We start from the raw sequence: 21,847 nt of genomic DNA on the forward strand, positions 1-21,847 counted from the left end.
AAAGTGGGATTTTCAGGACACACAGTGAGATACCTTCATCCATATCTTTGGAAAACCTGTTGAGGATCCTCCCAGTGGGTGTAGTGTCAAAGAACTTCATGGGGCTCCGCAGAATCCGTCGGAAGAGCTCATCATGGAGCCTTGAGGATGCTCTGAGAGTTCCCTGCCAATGCATAAAACATTGCAGTGTTATAAAACAGTGTTTGCAGCACCAAAATATTCTACTCCATTTCTCTCTCCAGCCATAAGAGGTTTTTTATTGCATTCTGTGCTTCCACCCAAAGGAGGAAGCTATTCATTTGGGCAGAAGTTTAGCAGAAACATGGTGCAGCCTCAAGAGCTGGCTATGGAAACATCACAATCCATGACTGACTTCCTCTGGTTCAAAAGTCTCTCCTGGGAGTTGACCAAAAGAACAACAGTGACAGCAATTTGCAGAAGTAGGAGAAGGGGGAGACATTAAACACCAGCACTGGCACCTACCTTTACAAAGACCACACCACGAACAGCTTTCAGGATCAACATAACTGCCATAGACAGTGCATAGATGCCAGCATAGTAATGCATGTGAGGGTTATCTTTCATACTGCTGCTTATGACAGTCTCATTTCCCAAAGTCACTGTGGTGTTCTGCAGAAAAATTCAAGGTTTCAGGGATTGGTTAAGACAAGGATGAAGCATGTATACATTACATGTAGTAGAATTTAACTGCCTTGTGTCTTCTCCCACCATATTTGATATTTCTTCTTTAAAGTACACTTCAGTGACCATTGAATACTTCAGAAAGCTTTCCCTGGCAGAGATGCTTGACTTGCAGATTTGTAGCCCTTGGCCTTTTTCCTGCAATATCTTTCAAAATACTTCCACAATGCCTACTTCATTTGATTCCTAATCTCTCATTTCATGTTTATTTCTTGTGTTCTTCTGAACAAGGTCAGATACTTGAACACCAGCACTCCTATTACACAGCAATATTTACTTTGGATAGAGCTCTTTATTAAAGACCATTGCTTTTTTCTGCCACTGTGCAATAAATTCTTTACTGTCACACTGTTGTACATTCTCATTCTCTCTTTTATTTTTGATCTTTAAGTATGTTTAAGGACCTCATTGCTTGTTCTAATATTGTTACCCATCTGCACTTCAGTATTTCACCTCAGATTAGTAGCTTGCTCTCTGTGCCCCCACAAAAAATCCTGCAGTTGTATTTGGATTTTTAAATGCAACAAGACTTGCAATCAAAGCCCTGGGAGTGGGGAAAAAGCCCAAACCATCTCAGATCATCAATCTTCAAAGTAATTTCCAAAAGTCATTTGGCTCAAAGCCGTATTTTAACAAAAATTATCCGGTTAGGTATAAGATCACATTTAAAAAAAAAACAACACTAAAACTAGCTTGCTGGCCCCTTTCATATTTTCACTTCCTTTTCTTAAGACTAACCAAGAAAAGGAACAAGAAGGCAGCATTAAACCACATGAGTTATTATAGCTTTCTTATTACTGGAGCTCTCTTATTCTTGGAGATTAACTCCCTAGTGAGACCACCTCCTGGGGAGCCCTACAACTCATTTAAATTAGGAAGCACCATTTGGTCTTGCAGGACTGCTTGGGATTAGTCTAGCAGAGCAAACCCCCAGCCCATCAGACACAAGAGTAGAAATGCTACTTAACTTACTCCACTGCCTTGCTTGATCCAGAAACTCAGCCACCAGTTGCTAAAAGCTGTGCTGCCCACATTCATCACAAACAGTGCCATGATGATGAGGAATGCAAAGGGGCCTCCAGCTGCCTGAATGTAGATACCGTAAACAGACCAGGGGACAGAGCCTTTGCCTTTCTCTTCCAACTGGACCAACTGGCCTGTGAAACAACAGAGGATGAAGAGGGAGTGAGGAAAAAAACCTCTTCCATGAAACTCCTATAAATTTGTGACCACACACAAAATTAGTCTTTCAAATTGTGCAGAGTACTTTCAGAAACACACACTTCACACTTAGAACTCAGTGGTTCGAATAGCTTTTGAAAAAGTCACATTTCTTCTGCAGAATCATTTATGTCATGGTACAGCTGAAAAAGCCTCATCAGCACAGACGTAAATGTTAGGCTGGGATCAGCCTCACTATTGCTTTTTAAACTCTGAAGTTCAAAGCTAACATTAAACAGAGAACTACAGAAGTCAAACCTTCCAATTCTTCATCCATAAATGCCATATCCTGCCCAGGACTGAGCACCAAGCTGTACACATGGCCCTCTTAGGACAGGAGGGAGAGGTGGTGTGGGAGACAAGGCAGTACCAGCTCCTTTGTGCTGATGGCATTGGACCAGCAGGAGCCTGAGTGAACTTAAAAACACTGTACAGGCTCCTGTATTTAATGAATTAATGAACATTCTTTGCCCACTGCCTGTGTCCTATCAACCACACTAAGTGACTAGGATTGAGACAGCTTCCAAAACCTGAGAGCTACATTAACAATATACTTTGAAGCACATGTTTTGAGCTTACTGGAGTAAAAAATAATTACAGCCAGAAATCTGATTACATAGTTACCCTCCTCTTCCTTCTTTACAACTTTCTCCTTCTTCACAGACCCTGTTTTGGTACTTTTATCCTGGGGCCTTTTCAGTGAATTGTTTGTGTTCTTCTTTATATTAATCTGCAGGAAAACAATAACACTAAACATATCGGAGTACTTTGCTTTGACATTTTCATATCTAAACACAAGCTTCTATTAAGCTGCCACCTAAGGACAAAGGCTTTCAAAAGCTCAGCATTGAGATCAAGGAGGATATTAACATCAGTTATTACAGATGATTGCCAACTCTGGTGGATTAAATTCTCTTCCTCTATTAACCTGAACTACTACCAACCTGTACAGGTAGAGTGCAAGGTTAATTTCCAAAATTATGAGTGTACATGGTAGAGAAATGATGCCCCTACTACAGCAAGAAAGGGGCAATCTCCCTGTCCCTTGTAAAAATAATTCACTGGTTTTTTAAGAGGCTTTTTTCCCCAAACACCCTAGTACTTAGAGACATTTCATGAGCGATTTCTTAAGAAAAGTCAGGTTAACTTGATCTTCCAGAAACCCAAGGTCCAAACACTAAAGTGCACACAAGCACTGTTCTAAACTCAGCCATCTTCCCATAACTGGGAGTTACTGCCTGTTCAAGTCAGCCCACATGGAAAGAAAACCCTTACACACCGTGTTCAGGGTTGCTTCCCCACACTTCACACGAGCTCAAACCACAGAGAATCCAACTGATCATCCATTTCTTCTTATCCCATGGGGAACACAATTTAATGGTCTTTCCATGAGCTAGTGTTTACAGCGACACTGAAGGTCAGCCAAGCATGAAGACTGGAGAATCTCTTGTTAACTATCATTATATTAATCTTAAAATGGCAGAACTATAATCTTCATGACTCAAAGGATATGCAGAGCAATTAATTATATCCTTTTCCTTCTTTCATAAAGATCTCCCAGGAGAATGTGTCACCAAGCTCCTTCTTTATCTGTAATTCTTATAATGCTTCCTTCTCAGAAACCTTTTGTTTTAAAGGTCCGCAACTTGTGAGTCAGGAGCCTCTCATCTCTTAAAAAACTAAACGGCTGATGCACTTTTAATCTTTTCTTACTAAGAGAAAATGCATACAAAATTTAGGCAAGTTATTAAAAAACAAATTGCAAAGATCTTTACTCCAGAGATTAGCTTTGGGAAACAGAGCAGAAGAGTGGGAAAAATTAAAATCCTGAAAATTCAGATAATGTACTGAATGGTTCTTATTTTCTAGATTTACATTTTTTTGCACCAACTGAAATACTAGAGCACATCCCAAAGTTTGCATTTACAGACTTTTTTCATAACAGAAGTACTGTCAAGGCAAAACTTTTTTTCTCAAACTCCCCCAAAACACAGTATTTTCAGTTATGCTTCCAAAATACTGTCACATCTAACTTTTGACAAGTTGTGTCATACCTGCTGTGCCTCAGTCACACTATTGAAAAAGTAGTAACAAGCCAGTAAGAATTTTTTCAAAGGTTGTTGGAGATCTGTGCTTAATTTGGAGGTAAATTAAGGAGTGGGGCATACAATAAGAGAGACAAACCTCCTGCTCTGAGCATCACCAGATGAGACACTACAATATTTTCGTGATTAACTCATGAGCTCACTGGCACAGTCCTCTCTAGTACTCGTTCCCTAAAAACGAACCGTGACAAAGTGCTAAAGAAGCACAGATTATTCTATAGGAAATCTACTGGTCAGATCAACACATGAAAATGGGTGAAGCCATTTTCCAGTTTTCCAACAATGTCACTTGGTTCATCTCAGAATAGCCAAGATTCAGAGCACTTTAAAATAAACAAGTACCTCAATATGCGGTGTTTCTCCCAGCTGTAGGCTATTAAAAATAGTTGCATAATCCCCATTTAAATTCATCAATTCCTCATGACTGCCTCGCTCAGTAATGCAGCCTTCTTTCATGAAGATCACTTCATCACAGTCAACAAGATACTGGAGAAAGTGGCAGTAAGAACAAGTCTCTATCACGATGTTCAATAACCAAACACTCCCACGCAACCCTTCTCAGTAGCTTGTAGACACTGGCATACAGCACAGCTACTCCCACATAACAGACATTTGATTTTCAGAGGCCTTCCTCTGACTAGAGCACTATGATTACTCACACTACACAAACAAAAAGTTCGTGTCCTATCAAAACCAATCTCTTATGGAAGATATGACTCAAGATACTTAAACACTGCAAATGCTGATAGACTAAGCACTAATATTTCTATGCAGAGAAGACAGCAAAAAAACCTCAGATGCATCAATTCCGATTTACTGACACCAAATCCAAGTGTTTTCTGCTGTGATGAAATAGCTTTATAGCAAGTTAGCAAAAACATTTTTGAACAGGGTATTTATTTCACTGGTAGATTTTCTTTAGCCAAGTGTTACCAATCAGACACCAAGCAGCACTGGTATCAAATACACAATTAAACTGTTCTCAGTGCATATTTGCAGACCTAGTTTATAAAGGTAAACCACACATTCTATAGACAGACAGGGTTGTCCTGTCACAGGTCAGGACATAGAAATTTCCAGTATGGAAGTGACCGATTAACAAACCATTTCAAGAAAGTCCAAGAAAAAGTATGAGAGATTCAGTACCTGAAGCTGATGTGTGATGAAAAGGACAGTCTTTGACTTCAGGTGCTTCCTTATTGCACTGTTAAAAATGTGATTTCCAACGTGAGCATCTAAGGCACTAAGGGGGTCATCAAGGATGTAAATGTCCCTGTCACTGTACAGGGCTCGAGCCAGACTGATTCTCTGACGCTGTCCCCCACTGAGGTTAGCCCCTCGTTCACCAATCTGCAGAGACATGCACCCATTATTTTATTTCTTCAGCACCATGCAATATAGATGACCAGAACAAAACTGACCATAGTATTTATTTTTATATGTTTATATAAATACACTCCCCCATAACACTATATATTAATATATATATGTTCTAGTTTAGGTGTCCACTTTGACATGTGTTATACATTCAAACTCAAGGTTAATATGCCTGAAATGTGGCAGTGCTTTCAATACTTTCTTTGCTTATTTTACCTTTTATGTATTAACATAGCCATGGTTTTTCTCAGCTATTTTAAATCAAGTTCAAATAGGTCCTGTTAAGGCAGTTAAATTTACAACACAGTAAAAAAAATTCCCAAACAGTCAACATAAGTAAAAAACAGGGTACAGGTCTTAATAGTCCATGGCCTGCACAGACAAGCTCAGCTCAAGAGAGTGCATTCAGCATCTTGGCTTATATGCACCCCAGACTGATGTACCCTCACTCCAGTTTAGTCTGCCAAACCAAAACTCTTTTCTCCATCTATTCATCAGTTCAGTATAAGCAAAACATACCTCTGTCAGGTCCCCATTTGGAAGGATGGCCAGGTCAGGCCTTAGACAGCAACCATTCAGCACAGTATTGTATCTGAAGAACAAGTAGATAAATAGTTAAGAACACTGACTTTCCCCACAATTATTTAGCTAGTACAGCATTATTTCATTTTCTACACTAATAGCAGATATTCCTAAAACAACTCATCTGCCTTGGATTCCCAGGAGAAAACCAAGGGTAATAATTAATCACCTACTTCAGAAGCATCGTGAGGATAAAGAGACAATTTCTTTCCAGGGATAGCTGGCTAAGGGCCACAGCAAAGTCGCCCACTGCAGGGGGGCCATGAAAGATGTCAGTACATTGCACACAGCAGTTGTTGTACTTGAAGAGGGCAAGGCCAGGACAGCAAGAGCAAATACCACTTCAGTGCTGCTCACAGCAGCTGCTAAAACCAAAGGTCCAGGATGAGGTCCAGCCTCACTGCAAGTGAGCAGTGACAGGTACACTGACAGCCACCAGCCACAGGGACACATGCAAGATCCTAAGTGGGACTTGGAGAAGACTTAGAGACAGACTCCAGAAGGATATAAAGGCTTTATTTGCAGTGTACTCTGCATTAAATTTTTCCCACACTTGGGCCAAGAATTACTAAGCTTTCATGAAAATCAGCAGTCTGACAAACCTTTCTTCATCATACTCCTTGCCAAAAAGGATGTTGTCCCGGAGAGTGGCATTGAGAATCCAGGCCTGCTGGGCCACGTACGCGAACGTCCCGCTTACTGCAATGCTCCCCTCCAACAGGGTCATCTGGAATCACAGACCAGCTGTGAGATTATGCTACCCCATGTTTAGAACAGACTTCGCTCTACAGAGTACAAATAAGTCAAATAGGAGATGGGAAAGAAGAGCAGAAGCACTCAAAACAGGATTTCTCACCTGTCCTAGAATTGCTGAGATAAGTGAAGTTTTTCCGCTCCCCACACTGCCACAAATTCCAACAAGTTTTCCCTAGACAGAAAGGAAAAAATTATGGTACTCATTTCTTACACTCTTCATCCCTTTCCGAATTCAGACTACCTTTAGTATCTCAGAGGACAGCTGGATATGAATGACAGCTCTAAAGTGACATAACAGACAAAAAAAAGCAAGAGTCAGCATTTTAACTCTCAAATTGTATAGAGTAAACACAATCCCACAATGAAATAAAACTGAAATCAACTCTACAGGTAAAAACAAAGGTACTTGAAGATCAGCTTCCTTCTTACTAGGGATGCAGGCCCAGAGGATCAATAAACCAAAAGCACCAAGTCCTGCCTGAACAGAATGCACCAAGATGCTTTTGAGAGTGATAAGGAAAGATGTAAAGAGGAAAAGCCTGAAAGAAAAGCAGAATTTAGCATATATGGGTCCAGTAAAACTCCTTGCCTGTTAGATCCAATTTGCTAAACAACACATACCAAAAAGAGACCAGAATTCAGTCACTTTGAAGAATTTCTCTGCAATAAAATGGATTGGTTGATACCCACATTAAACAATTAATTTATCAAAACTATTTTTGCTCCTTTTGTAAAAACGGTGAAGTGAACAAAAACGTATATAGACACTTGTGGAACACACTGCTGGCCTTCTCTTGGTAGTACACTTCTGAGAGAAAACCAGCCTTTACATTTTCAAGTAACTGTACTCCTTTTTGAGGCAATTTTTTGAACTATATGCATTCTCCCCCAGTTTAAAATATAGGTATTTTTATTGTTTAAAATAGTTTCAACTCTCCCTCTATTTGTATAACTACATAAGACAATTTAACCATGAATATTTTCATAAATATATGGATCCCATTATTACAACATCCAACTGCAAAACTTTTGTATCTGTAATTGATGTAATGTATTAAGTTCAATGCTTTTTCTTCGACATCTTACATGCTTTTACCCATCTTAGAGCAATAGCTCCAAATGCTTCTACTTTGTTTTTGTTCTACTGCACAAAAATTCTCCAGGAAGAAAATTGCACACTCTTCAATAAAAAGCACTGTTATGCTCCATTGGAACACCTAATCAACTAAAATGTTCACCCAGAATACAGCTGAAACTCTGCAAAATTATCAAACCACTGCAGGAACACACTGTTCACCAGCACCCCACTGGTACCTGGTCCCCTGCAGATCCTCTGAGCTCAGTGGCTCACACACTGTCCTGGGAGCTGCAAACCCCTCAGCTGAATGTGGAAGCTATACAGCCCACCCTTGTTTCACAGGCTGCTTGCAAAGATCTAGTTGCTAAAATGGCACAGCTGTTTACAGCAAGATCAGACACTGCATCCTGGATACTGCAGTTGCCATGGATATTACAGGAGTGCACAAAAGCAATATGCTCCATTTCATGCAAAAACGAAACAGCCCACAGCTCTCTGTTCCAAAGGGCAGCCAAAATGAGGCCTTTTAAAAGCTCAGATTTCCTCCTTTCATTTCTTCTTACCTTTTCTATCTCCAAGTCGATGTTGTAGAGAGTCCTCTGAAGCCGAAGGTTAACCAGGTGGATGATTTTGTGCTCCTCTTCGGGGCTGTGATGGTCATCACTGTCCACTAGAAGATGGCCCTTCTGCTCTGCCAGCACAGCTTGCTGTCCCTCATTCTGTAGCTTCATCTTCTCTTTCTTGCTCTTGGTGACTTTCTTGTCTTTTTTCACTTTGGGGGTCAACTTTGGTGAGCTCTGGACGCTGGCGTGGGAGAAGTCCCAAGCCAAGGTAGCATTTTTCACCTCTATCGCGGTGTGAGGATTGGCTGGTTTTTTCTTTATCATATGAACCTCTTCCATTAGAAATAAACTCTGATAGGAGTTGTGAGAGAGGTGTAAAGATGAGACACCTGATCAAGACTGGGAGACAAGCCTACGGCACACTCACGCAGCAAAACACATCAGGCTATATAGTAGGAGGAAGCTGAAGAGCAAAAGGTAGCTCATTAGTGTAAACTAACTCCAGGTCTGCTAAGTGGCTGGGGCATTCCTGGATGTGGTGGAAGCACTTGGATACACTCGACTTGCACAGAACTGCATATCTGGATGTGATATGCCAGGAGCTTATTCCTTTGACACTGTTTGCAACTGCAGCTCTGTATGTTCCAGGTTAAAAACACATGAGCAGAACACAGGTTTTAGAGGAGAGGTCACTTGAGACAAAGCAACTGACTTGTCCTGCACACCAACTCATTATGGAGACAGAATGGCTTTTAACTTGACCCTTTACCCGTCAACTTTTCTGTTGGGAAAAAGTCATCTTTCACAAGTGTAGCTGATCGATCTCAGGCTGCTTGACAATAAGAAGTAAGCCACTAAGTCCACTGTATCATGTTTTCCACCACATCCATCAGTATTTACAATCAACAGATTAGGAAGACATTTTTCACACATTTTAATTACAAGATAAAATGTTTGCCGCTGTCACAATTTGTTTTGAACCAAGCAGTCTTTTGTGACTAAAACTTTCTCAATTCCCAGACTTATTTATGCTTGCAATTGCTATGGCTGAATCAAAGATTCATAAGAAAGCTCACACTCATTTACAGAGCAAAAAAAGTCAGCTAAATTTTTACTGTGATGTCAGAGTATCCCCACCTTATGTTCCATTTCCTACACCATTTATAGTCAAACTGGGATATAATTAAATTTCCCTTTTCCTTCTCTTCCCTCTCAGAAAATTCCCCTTAGTGCATTTGGATTTAAGCAAGGCTGATTTTAAGCTGACTCAGAAGATGAAGCAAAATTGCTCAGAAGCAATGGAATCTCAAAACCACTTTACAGATCCTGTTTTTCTCACATAGAGGGTTGTTTCATGAATGCATTACACAGAATCCATGTATCTGTCAATGCTTGTGAAATTTTCTATCTGGAAAGTGCTATTTTCCATTTTGGAAATTTCCACAATGTGTAATACACTGCTACCTTCAAGAAACAAGACAAAATAAAGGCCTCCCCTCTGAGTTCATAAAGTACACAGTGTATTCATCCTCAAATCCCCATGAGGTGAGAACATTGTTCATTATCAGAGTTTTACATTTACTGCCACAGATTTGTTTTGCCAGATCACAACTCCGTTTTACTGATACAGGGGAATTTCAATCACTTAATCTGGTCTGGAAACAGAAAACCTCAGGTTTTTATGATCACAAATAAAACTCCACTGTTTTTTGCCAAGCTGCTTACCTAACACCTGATATTTTCAAAAAGAGTTTTATTAGCAAAACATGAAATTTCATTGTAGACATGTTGCAGCCTTTTCATATGGATGCTCTTAAAAGGAGTTAAGAGAGGAGATTGACAGCTGGACTGACAACCTCACAGAATCAGACCTGAAACCAGTCAGAATTTACCCGTGAGAATATTACAGTGAAATTCTGCAGCTTTAGTAAAACCCACAAAGAAAGCCAAGAAGATAATCAATAAGAGATGATGTTCTGGACACAAGGGGAGGAGGTTCTTGTTATGGGACATTGAGATTGTACAAGGAAGAACTTGTGGATAATATGTAGCAACTATACTTTTGCTTGTATAGCTGATTGCTTTATGGTCTGAATGGTCATTGCTTGTTAGACAGCCTTGTCATTGTTTGCTAAGCAGCCAATCTTAAATTCGGCCACAGCTATTGTGAAAAAGTATAAGAATAGCAGTAAAGAAGAAAAAAAAAATCTTTTCTACCTCTCCCGACTATGAATTACAACTTGTGTGGCTTTTATGTCTGCCTCGACAACAGCCACAGTTAAGAATTATTATACAGGGAGCCACTGAGTCCTTCACTCTTAACTCTTCCTGTGGCCAACATGAAAACAGTAAAATCATTGAGTCGGATTATTCTGCTTCTCACACTGGTGTTATTCTTAAACTGCTAATATCTGCTTCACTAGATTTGCATCTCTTGTAGAATCAAATAATCTGGAATGCTAAGTGCAAAGAAAAAGAACTTCTCAGCCATTAAAATCATACTACTTTCCAAGTGTTCCCTTTGCAGCTACTGAACACATACAACACTCCACACTTGCAGCAAAAACTGTGAGGCCAAATGACTGCTTACCTTAAATCTGTCAACAGAAACAGATGCCTCAGACAGAGACTTCACTGAGAAAGGAGTTACTTTGAGAGCAAAAGTCATGGAGTTAAAGACAGTGACCACTGTGAATGCCTAAAAATGAGACAAGAAAAATAATCACATTGGGATGCAATATTCTAACAGCTCCAGACTTCTAAAAGCTGAAATGGCAGAGCAGCAAATCAAAACTGTAGAAGAGGCCCAGTCTAAGAATAACCATTTAAATATTCAACATATTCTCAAACAGCAGAAAACACTAGATCTACCCAACTCCTTCTCTAGTGCTCTTAACAGACCAAGACAGACCTGTTCTGTTTGTAGGTCTAACAAACGCAGCAGCCAGCAAATTCTGCATTAACCTACTACTTGTGAAGGCACAAATTCAAATCCTAGTTTTAGACATTTGTGCTCTTTGCATCCAAGCACACTGCAAAACAAAAACATGAAGTAATCCCCAATGCCCCAGCTGAACAGCAAAACAGGAGGACTCATTTACTTTCAGCCCAAAACCTGTTCTGAGGAAGGTCAGGACAAAAGAGCACCGAGAACCTTTTGCACAAAATATAAGGCTACATCTGCTGCTGTCACAGCCAGATATTCACACCTTTGAGCAATGATACAGCCTGGCCACACAGGCACAGCCACATGAGAAATAGATCAGCAGAAAAGATATGGAAGCAATAGCATAAAGAATATTTTCAACAGCTTACCTGAGCTGCTGTAAGGTCATAGCCAAGGATCATATGGACAGAAAAGGTCACCACACTGGCAATGACAACAACTATGGGAGCCACTCCCACAGTGATGCTCTGGAAGTAGCCCGCACGCTCCAAGATTTTGCGTTCCTCCTCACGAATCTCTAGAAAAACAAATAGGAGCACCACGTTTGAACTGTGATCCAGAGGGGACATCCACACAACAGACAGTACCACAGTACTATAAATACTGAGTAAAATAAACACTCTACCCTTTACTGTTTATCACATTATAAACCACATAGACAGCAATTATAGAGGAGGAAACTATAATGGTCTGTAAATCTCCGTACAAGTATCGGGGGTTGTTTTGGTTTGTTTTTTTTTTAATGGAGCAGCCAGCACATTTACTAAGTGATAGAAGAACAACAAAATTTAAAAATTTAGTATTAATGTCAAGCCACAAACATCACTACACTAGAAGGTGAAATTTTAGAAGCAGGTCTGTTTGTCCAACCCATTGTGCACAACACAGAGCAGCCAGAAGGATGACAGTGTTCTTACACTGCTCGTACACCTGCATCTACAGCACAAAGTCAGGATGCACCAGGCTACAAAGCAATGGGGCATCTGACTAAAGGAGACATTTATAGACTGTGGGAACTCACTTTGAACATTTTGAGAAAATGGTTTGACCCAGGCATACATTTTAATGAATTTAATGTAATTAAGAACTTCATTCATCTTTTGCACACGTTCATCTGTTGTTGCTACGCATTTTCTTCTGAAATAAGCTGTGAGGCGCGACACGAACATCTGAAACAAAGGCAACACCATGCAACATTAATGGCAGCTCAGAAAAAGCAAGTACATTCAATTCCTAATTAGCAGAGAAAATTAATTTTTAATCTGAAAAAGGGATTCAGAGATAGGGCCAGGGAACTGCTGCTCTAACAAAACTCAGGCTGGAAACGCCATTTCCTCCTGCCCCATCTGCATCAAGCACCAGATTCACGACAGCAAATTTCAACAAAAATTTGTTAAAATAAAGGTGTGCACTCTTACCAATATTGAATAGTACCAGTTTAAAGTTTCTGAAGCACAAAGTTAACCTAAAGATACACGAAGTTGACCCTTGTGGTAAATGCACCCATTTTAGCCAACCTTGTAACCTGGTTCTGTAAGGCAAATCAGGACTTTGCCCAGCCAGATCAATTTCTAGTCTATGCCATCGCTATGAAGGTAGTAAAACAGTTTTAAACATTTTTACTAAACTAATCTAAAACAGAAAGTTGTTCCACATGTTTTTAAGTATCTGCTAGTCCCACATTCATCCCATTCCTGGTCTGAAATTCAAATCCAACACACTACTTTAGGAAGTTTTAGCTCCTTGTCCTTCTTCATACTCCTGCAAACTCTTTCAAAGTCCCCCCATCAATAAAGAAGGGCTATTGACAACTGGAAAACATGTTCAAACACCACTCCTCATTCCCCTCTAAAATGTAATTCCCACTACATCACCCTTACTTTCAGCCAGATAAACTGGACCACAGTGAACCTCACAGTATTCAGCCTCCATGGCTTATAAAACATGTATTATGAATACAGTGACAAATCTTCAGCAGTCCCACAGGCATTTTAAAGGCAAGAAGATTTTGGCTTGAACTAGTCTATTTCACAGCTCAGCAGAAGCAGAGGCAGGAATACCTCATCAAGAACAAGCTGTGCCAGATGTGGTCTTTTTCAACACCTCATGTTGAGTCAAGAAATCAAGAACACTGCTTTTGCAACACTGAGCTCCCATACACAAGCCAGAGGACTGATGTCTTTCCAACCTTGACCATGAGCACATGAATATGCTGCAGTTTCATTTAGCTAAGCATATTAGTCTCAACCAAATCTATCAGCTTTCCTACCCTCGTTTTCTAATTTTATCCTTTCGAGCTTCCTGTTTCTGAATTTCTGCTTCATACACTACCTTATAAACACCTTCAAATACATGCAGTGCCATAAACTGGCTAAACCTAGCACATTTCAATACCTTTTATTCAGAACTATACATTTGCCTGACCTAAGAAAAACAAAGCAAGTCTTAACTCTTTCCAACTCACCATTGCTGGGTAGAAGAGGATGAAGACAGCAGATCCCAAGAAGCCTGTTGGACCCAGGACAATCACATTATAAACCATTCCCAAGATGGCCACAATAGGGCCCCCAGCCAACAAACTGCCAACTGCTGCAGCTTCAAACATCCTCTGACCATCATTGGAACATACATTTATGAGCTGAAAAACAGACAGAACAGATCATTTAGATTTGAGCTGTTCTGTCTCAAAGGAATATATTACACACCCCTTTTCCCACTGCCATTTCCAAAACGAGGCTGCAGCTTACCTCTCCAAGAGACTTCTCCTTGATATTCTTCAGCTTAAGAATTTTCTTAAATGCCATTGTCAGGACAGCCCCACGCAGTCTGACCCCCGTGCGATAATTCAACGCCCAGGTTAGCGCCAGGGACCACGATCGCACCACTTCCGTCATAAAGATGCCAAAAACTAAAAACAAGCTGTACTGCAGGTTGGACTCACTCTGCTGGGTATACTCCAAGAGGTGTTTCACAACGAATGCCTACAGGAAGAAATGCAAGCTTGCATGAACACCCCATCACCCCAGAAGACCACGCAACAACTTTATGTTAAGTTAGAAATAAGTAGGCTACATTGCTTTTAAAAGAGCCGTTTGAAATAGAAAGCATCTTCTTTCCAGAAGTAAAAAGTGTCAATACAAGAAGTACTGTAACACAAAGCCCTGCTGAGAGCCAAGCACTGAGTCAAATTTAGTAAGTAAAGAGAGTTTAATTTGGAACCATATTCCTCGCAGCACGCTTCTAATCCTCCGTGTCTTCTAACTTAACATAAATGTGTCAGTTAGCTGAAAGCAATGCATTATCATATAGAAGAGTTTTAAAATATAGTCACTACTTATACATCTGCACACATTAAGAAACATTCCTTTACGTGACATTAAGACCTTTTTTATTTTATCTTTGGTTTGCTTCAAACGTGCTTATTTGATAAAAAGGAACAATGTACCTACAGTTGTAGAGGGGAAGAGTGAGAAGGACATTTGCAAAACATTCCTGGAAATAAACATCAGCAGTTTAATAGTAAAGAAAAAAACAAGCAGAAAGCACAAGGTACTCAATACCACAAATCATTGGGGTCGGGGAGAAAAAAAAAAAAAGACAAAAAAATTAACCATTCAATCCCTCCCCATACCCTCTCCCCCCAAGAACATAAGCACTTTACCTCAAGAATCACATTTCAAACATCACCTGCAGAAAGAGGACAGCCCCCAGAACCACCAATTCCCAACTCCAGCTCTTGGTGGTCCAATGTCACAATATAACATCATACAATTCACAACCACCAGCATTAAATATTATTAACTGCGAAACAACAGGCTTTTATTTGAAATGAAGTGTCATCTTAAATGGTAACATCTCCAAAACACTGTACAACAGGTAGAGCATTGTATACACATACAATCTGCACATACAGGATAATTATAAAGGGCTAATATCTAACAGTCAGTCTTAGCTTCTAACAAACTAGATTTAAAACTACACACAAAATTATAAAGATACAAAAACAGAATGGTATTTGTTCACGAAGTCCAAAAGAAGTCAAACTTGAAGGTGCCAACAGAGGAGGCTTCTGAGGCTGCACAAATTCTGAAATCTGGTTTCAAAAGTACCCTACAGTAAGGCTTCACAGACAGCAAAAGATTTCCTAGAGAGCTTTTCAACAAATGGTGTTTTAAGATACTGGTGCTTTTGATATAGTACAGAGTAGAGAATTACCTTTGCCCACAACAAAAATCAACAAAAAATCTGAGACCAAAGGAAATATTTGAGAAGCCTTTCACATCATAGTCCATTGAAGTCCTCTTAGCTAAATCATGTTTTGCAAGTAAGAGTTCTGTATAGTTTGAAGAGAGAAAAAAAACAAAACCCCACTACTCCAGCAAAGGTTTTGATAGCTACAGCCCAGCACCAAATAACAAAAAAAATGGAGATCAAATTCATCTGTTCAGAGGAAAATAATTCTGCACATCAGAACCAAGGAAACATGCTGTAAGTAATTTTGCTCTTTTTCACAGGTGTGAATTAAAGCCAGATGTCCATCGGGTTCTAGAATGGCCACTGAGAAAATTTACATACCGATCACTGAACAAATGTGAGGAGCTCACATTCACAGATCTATTGCATTCCAACTTTCTCCTGATTGGATTTAATTTTACATCGACTGTTTGGATCACAACTGCATACAGTTGGTTTGCAGTTACTGTGGAGATTACTGACTTCTTTTTCCAGTATTCAATCCAACATATGCAACCGAGTCACTGAGCAATTGGGGTGAAAATCCCCCTTTTTCCTCACGAGCTGTAACTCAGCATGGTCGCAGACTGCAAGCATTTTCTCACACACCACAGCATTGCTGAAAGTCTCCAAGAGAGGATGTATAAAGATAGCAGATGTTTCCTGGGGTCTCATTCCTCCCAAAACTTTAGTGCAATTTTGCAGCACTATTTTATAGATTCAGCATCTCCCATGATGAAATAGAGACCAGCTTACATTATACCCCAATTTACTTTTTTTTCCGGAAGAAAGAAAAGAGGAAACAGCAGATTAAAGAATTTTGAAAAGGGAGGGGAAAAAAGTCACAGAAAATTAACATTTACATCTGAACAAATACTATTCAAATTCATATCAGTTTAATGAAAAGAATCCAGCCATAAAGTCATTTACAAAACAAAAACATTACAGAATATAAACTAAGCTAAGGGGGGAGAAAGAGCTCCTGTGGCTATTACCGTAGTGGTTGGTACAAGCTGCTCGGCTGTCTTAAGCATTCCCAGGGAATAAACATTACCTTACCTTTGCTCTTGGCGGTGGCTCTGCCCAGCAGGAATGCCTCATCCTGATGCAGAAAACAGCCATCCTGAAAATGCTGAAGAACAGCTTCTGTCACTGGTCCCACTGCAGAGCCGGCGTCCCTGCTGCAGCCAGCGCGCCACAGCACGGGGTAGGCTGCAGCTGGAGCCAACTGGGAAACCGGAAAACTTACCTCCTGCAGCTTACCACTCCCCCCTCCAGTAACTGACCAAACTGTCAAGCTGTGCTCCACTAAGATAGCTAGTTTCCCCATCTCCCAAATGGGAAGAATAGCTCTGAACAGTTGCAACAGGTACCTTGTTCAGACCTGGAGTTAAACTGATTATGTTTAGCAATCAAAAAACTTCTTTGCTCCTCAACCAGAACTTGGAAGTTTTGGTAGCTGATCAAATAGCAGCAAGTATTTATTGGAGATAAATAGTATATCACCTGTACTAGTACATTCTGATGGCTATTACAAGGCAGTCTGACACGTGCAGCTGACTCACCAGGTTATAGGTTTAGATTCTGTGCCAGATGCAAAATTTATCAAAATAAAAAAAGAGGAAGACCCTTGAAGGATCTGATACCAAAAAAAAAAAAAAAAACCAAACCAAAGACAAGTCCACATAGGAAGTCTTGAACAACTCCTTTCCAATTATAACCATCACAATGCTGAGTAGCAAAGCCACAGCCATTTGCTGGCATTTCAAGATCATAGATGTTCCATTAAATTTTTTGAATTTTAATACAGTGTTTAACTCCACTTTTATAATTTTCCTCCAACACATGAGGTCAAGTCAAGTGCTTTTCCTGATCTCGCTTTTCACCTTCAGGTGACTGAAAAGGTGTAACAATACAAGAAAGCACAGATACTTTTGAGGAGACAGCATAGGCATATCCCTGAGACATGCCACTTTTAAAAACAGGGAGGAGGGATGGTAAAGACTTATTTTCATGCCAAATGGTAGAATCAAAGTGAATTGTGCCTTATTGAGAGAAATGAATAAGGTTGTCTGTAAATGGGCAACTGTCTATAGCTAACTTTAAGTTACCCATATTGAGCATCAATTGCAGCAGTAGCCCAAACCTAATAAAGCTGGTTTGTTTTCTCCTTTCCCCTCTTTCTCTCATTCAGCAGTTTGACTGAGACAATTTGAGAACATTACACTACAGAAATTAGGGGTAACCCTGCTGCAAGTTCTTTTTGCTAAAGATAAAAGCAGCTCCTCAAGCCCTGTGGTGAAACAATGACAGAAGCTCTTCTTGGGAAAAGCTAGTGCTGTTAAAACCTTAATCATTATTTATTGTTAATTACCAAAGTATGTTTGTATATTTTATAATAGAGACAACTATAAAATATTACAAAGAAAACAATATCACAGAAACATTTATTGTTATTCATATTACATGAAACAAGGCAAACTTTAAGAAGACTTAAAAAACAGAACATCATTTTGATACGACATTTAAAAGCAGGAAAACGTTTTAAAACGACATTTCACCTAACAGTGTACCCAAATGTACTTACCCAAGAAATGAACCTCCAGCTTACCAGCACACTGAAACGTGTACTACTAGCAGTAATACTGCTCCTACTCCTCAAGGGAAATGTGTAGAGAATAAATTTAGTCAAAATTTCAACTTTACATCTGCACAGCATGTGCAACAAACAGGTGACAAAAAATGGTGTGAATGTCAAGTCCCATGTTGTTATCTTCAATACGACCCTTAGCAACAAACAGCAGCCGCTCCTAGAGGCAACAACGTTTCCTACACTTCTACATGAAACCTGTCTGGCCATTCTCTGTAGGATCAGTAAAGACTATGCCCACAGACTTCTTGAGACCTGCTCACATTAGTTTTTAAGCAGTGCTCTCATAGAATTGTTTTGGTCCACTTCTTGAAGATTGTTATTAATGCCAATAATTTAAGATTAGAGTTTTATCAGACTGAATTTTATTCCAAGATAAATTTACAGAATTTCAAAGAGAAAAACAATTAGAAGACCTGCACATAAGAATCTTACAAAAAAAGGAAGTTATGCAGTTAAGCTTATGCAGTTAGGGAAGAACTTTAAACTATACTCAAAACCAAAGAGAAAAACCGAGAAGTCCATTTCCTCCAGGATACCTAAACTCCCCCTCCCTTCTCCAAGAACTTGCCTGGGTATTCAGCAACTGATCCATCAGCTGTAGGAATCCTATCTTGGATTATTGAATCACTCTGGAATTTTGCCCTAAAATTTCTAGCTAGTCAAAACATTTAAGTGATTCTGCAATGAAACCTTGAGATTTTACAGTTGGCCATGAGATGGAGCCCTCTGGGGTTGTTAAAAAAAGGATGGATATTACTTACTGGTCCACTGAAACCCGCGAGCTGCGTGATCATCAGACACACTATGGAAAGGATGAGCCTGGTACGGCAGAAAATCCACACAACCCTCCGGAGAGAAGCATCATCAGGCCCACTTTCTTTCAGTTCTTCCTGCCACAATCTCTCCAGCCTAATAAAAACAGAAGACTCCTGTCATAAATTTTTCACCACGAGAGAAGGTACAGTCTGACAGGTTCTTCTTTGTTAAAACTCTAAGTGCTGCCTAGCTCAGAACAACAGACAATAATATTAAGAGAAATAAATACATTCTAGTACATTCTGTGAGGTGAAGAGAAATATCTGTGTAGTGTTACTTCCATAGGACAGAGGGATGAAATACACAATGCTTTTTCTTTGCCTGGAGTCTCTTTGGCAATCTTAGTATATTGACTTGTCACAGCCTCTCTTTGCTGAACTGACTGAAGAAATTCTCATTATCCATGGAAGGTTAGCCTGATCAGAAGATCTGATACACATTCAAATCACTTTGTTACTGACAGTATTACTTCTCATTATCTTAGCACAAGACTTTTTCCACTGTAGCCTTGAGAAAAAATTCTGTTTTAATAAAAAACAGATTAAAGTCATGTAAAATCAGAAGAATTGCAAGACGCTCCTGAAGATATAATCCTCTTTCACTGGAATCAGCAAGGCTACAGAAACTGTGCTGCATGAGAAAGTCATCTCTGAAAGATGAAAGTGAATTCCACCATTCTGAGAAAGGCAAAACAAAATATCAATGCTGCTTTTCTAGGGCAACACTATACCATTGCCTCCAAACTAACATATAATAAATGGAAACAAGAAAACAATGAGGAACTAGATGTCTTTACCTTCTACAATTGACATCTGAAGACTCATGCCTTGATAAAGACCATACATCATCCATAAACAATTCCCCTTTCTTGTATGCTCTGTGGGCCAAAGGAGTGAGCCAGGAGAAGGTCATGGAGGAGAAAAGCCCAGCATTATCAACAGGGTGCTGGTGTCTAAAAGAATTAAGAAAAAAAAATCACAAATAAAATGAAACAGGAAATGTAAATCTTCAAGAAAAACAAAGCCTCCTCTCATTGAAAGCACTCAGAGTACCAAATGGTCCATGCCAGCCACACTTGCTAAACAAATTCTGATGTTTCCAGTACCAGTCAGCAGACCTACATCTGTGATTCTGCTTTGTGACTGGTTTGAAAAGCAAATGCTGTATCAGTTCTGTGGTAGCCTAAAGACGTACTTGGAAGTGGTCCGTATGGGTTTCAGTGCATTCAGACCATGGTGGTATTTGCCCTTGTGGTGCTCTTCATCCAGCATTCTCAGCTGGGAATGCACAGAGGTGTCCAGTGGCAGGCCCTCTGCCCGAGCTGCTGCTTCCAAGGCATCCTGGCATTCAATCTGCTTTTATAAGAAAGACAACAGATTCAGACTTCAAAACTACATTTGAAGTCCATGACTCCCAACTCCAGCAATTTTGCACCTCTTTCTTCTGCAAATTATTGTGCAACAACCACAATCATTTCAATGTCTTAGACCACAGGCTTCATCCTGGCAGCAAAGCCATGGAAGGCACAGGTTCTAGATCTGCATTAGACTGCTGCATTGGTAAAACATAAATTAGTACCAGTATTGTGTCTGTGCATTCAAAGCATAAATGGATAGACCAGATTCATCCTGCCACAGGAAATACAATAGAGAAAAATTACAACATTAAGTACCTACGATATCAGTTCAGGAAATCAATGACTGGCTTATGCAGTGAAATGAAGACATATTTTCTTGATGAATTTACACCCTCTTAGGATAATTTAGATATTCTTATCCACAGAAAATACAGAGTATTTTCAGAATTCCACTGAAGTCCCTTCTTCAAAAGCACTTTAGATTAGATAAAAAAACCCAAATATGCACTAAGCAGAATTGTACTTCCTTTTATCATGTTTCCTGTTTTTTCTCTTTTTCCCTAATCTAAATGGAACAAAGATGACAATTTTCTCTGCTCCCAGGCACAGCTTCTCAATGGCTCAGCAACTTTAATAACAACCACTTACTTAAAAGGCAAACCTTATCTCGGGGAGAGTTTCCACAGCCCCAGTGAAAGGCAGACTTAAAAGCTAATCCAAGAGGAGAAACAGCAATGATACAGGATAGTCAAAACGTTGCAGAGTTCAAACAAATCTTTTGATGAGCAGCCAGATGTCACAAAACTACATAAGGAGATGAACCTGTTATCTGTACTGGCTGAGGGCCCTCAACCAGTTCTGCTAACTTAATGTGTCATTTATTGCAGAAACATGTTACCTGCTTGTATTCTAATTTATTGCAGTAGAGCTAATTTTTTTTAAAAAGTAATTTGAGGTAAAAATCTTCCTGAATGTCTTACAAAGATACTATGATTCTACTTTATTAGTTGCCTTATCAGAGCCAAATTACCTTATTTCCTTGAAAAGAAGCAACTATAATGCATTGGAGCCTCCTAAAAACATAGTATCTGCAAACACTAAATGCAAGCACTTGGTTCCTGACTTCCACATCACGCAATTTTTGTTGGAAATGCCACCATTTATCATAGGTTTTGCCTGTACCATGTTAATATGTAATAGTATGGCACACTAAGACACTGTTTCCACCCATGTGAAGAATGAGAACAGGAAACTGATAATGTCATAAATCTGTCCCTTATTTACTTAACTGAAGTACTTAAATAGTGCCTAAGCATGTAGTCAACAATCCACGGTTCTATCTCAAAATGCCTATTTGCTAAGCTATCACCTAAAGCTATGGTAACAAAAGATAGCCAAATAACAAGAAAACAAAAGAACATTAAAACCTTATGACACATAGAGTGACTCAAAATTAC

General features: G+C 39.6%; 1 protein-coding gene across 2 annotated transcripts in view; it reads right to left on the reverse strand.

The window, feature by feature from the left end:
• Positions 1-21,847, reverse strand: part of ABCC5 (ATP binding cassette subfamily C member 5) — a 45,799-nt gene that overhangs the window by 11,318 nt on the left and 12,634 nt on the right. Inside the window, exons 3-20 of one of the 2 annotated variants that reach the window (XM_082288097.1) lie at positions 20,228-20,385; positions 19,830-19,985; positions 18,979-19,126; positions 14,079-14,312; positions 13,796-13,969; positions 12,353-12,500; positions 11,700-11,848; positions 10,975-11,082; positions 8,385-8,735; positions 6,844-6,915; positions 6,590-6,714; positions 5,925-5,997; positions 5,175-5,378; positions 4,371-4,514; positions 2,548-2,653; positions 1,675-1,859; positions 484-630; positions 34-163 (exon numbers count right to left, since the gene is read on the reverse strand). In XM_082288097.1, the coding sequence (XP_082144223.1) occupies positions 34-163; positions 484-630; positions 1,675-1,859; positions 2,548-2,653; positions 4,371-4,514; positions 5,175-5,378; positions 5,925-5,997; positions 6,590-6,714; positions 6,844-6,915; positions 8,385-8,735; positions 10,975-11,082; positions 11,700-11,848; positions 12,353-12,500; positions 13,796-13,969; positions 14,079-14,312; positions 18,979-19,126; positions 19,830-19,985; positions 20,228-20,385 (2,812 nt within the window). Of the gene's footprint in view, positions 1-33; positions 164-483; positions 631-1,674; positions 1,860-2,547; positions 2,654-4,370; positions 4,515-5,174; positions 5,379-5,924; positions 5,998-6,589; positions 6,715-6,843; positions 6,916-8,384; positions 8,736-10,974; positions 11,083-11,699; positions 11,849-12,352; positions 12,501-13,795; positions 13,970-14,078; positions 14,313-18,978; positions 19,127-19,829; positions 19,986-20,227; positions 20,389-21,847 lie in introns of both variants that reach the window. The other variant, XM_082288096.1, reaches the window with a different exon arrangement.

Source organism: Coloeus monedula, assembly GCF_965178545.1.
Source record: "Coloeus monedula genome assembly, chromosome: 10".
NCBI classification, from domain to species: Eukaryota; Metazoa; Chordata; class Aves; order Passeriformes; family Corvidae; genus Coloeus; species Coloeus monedula.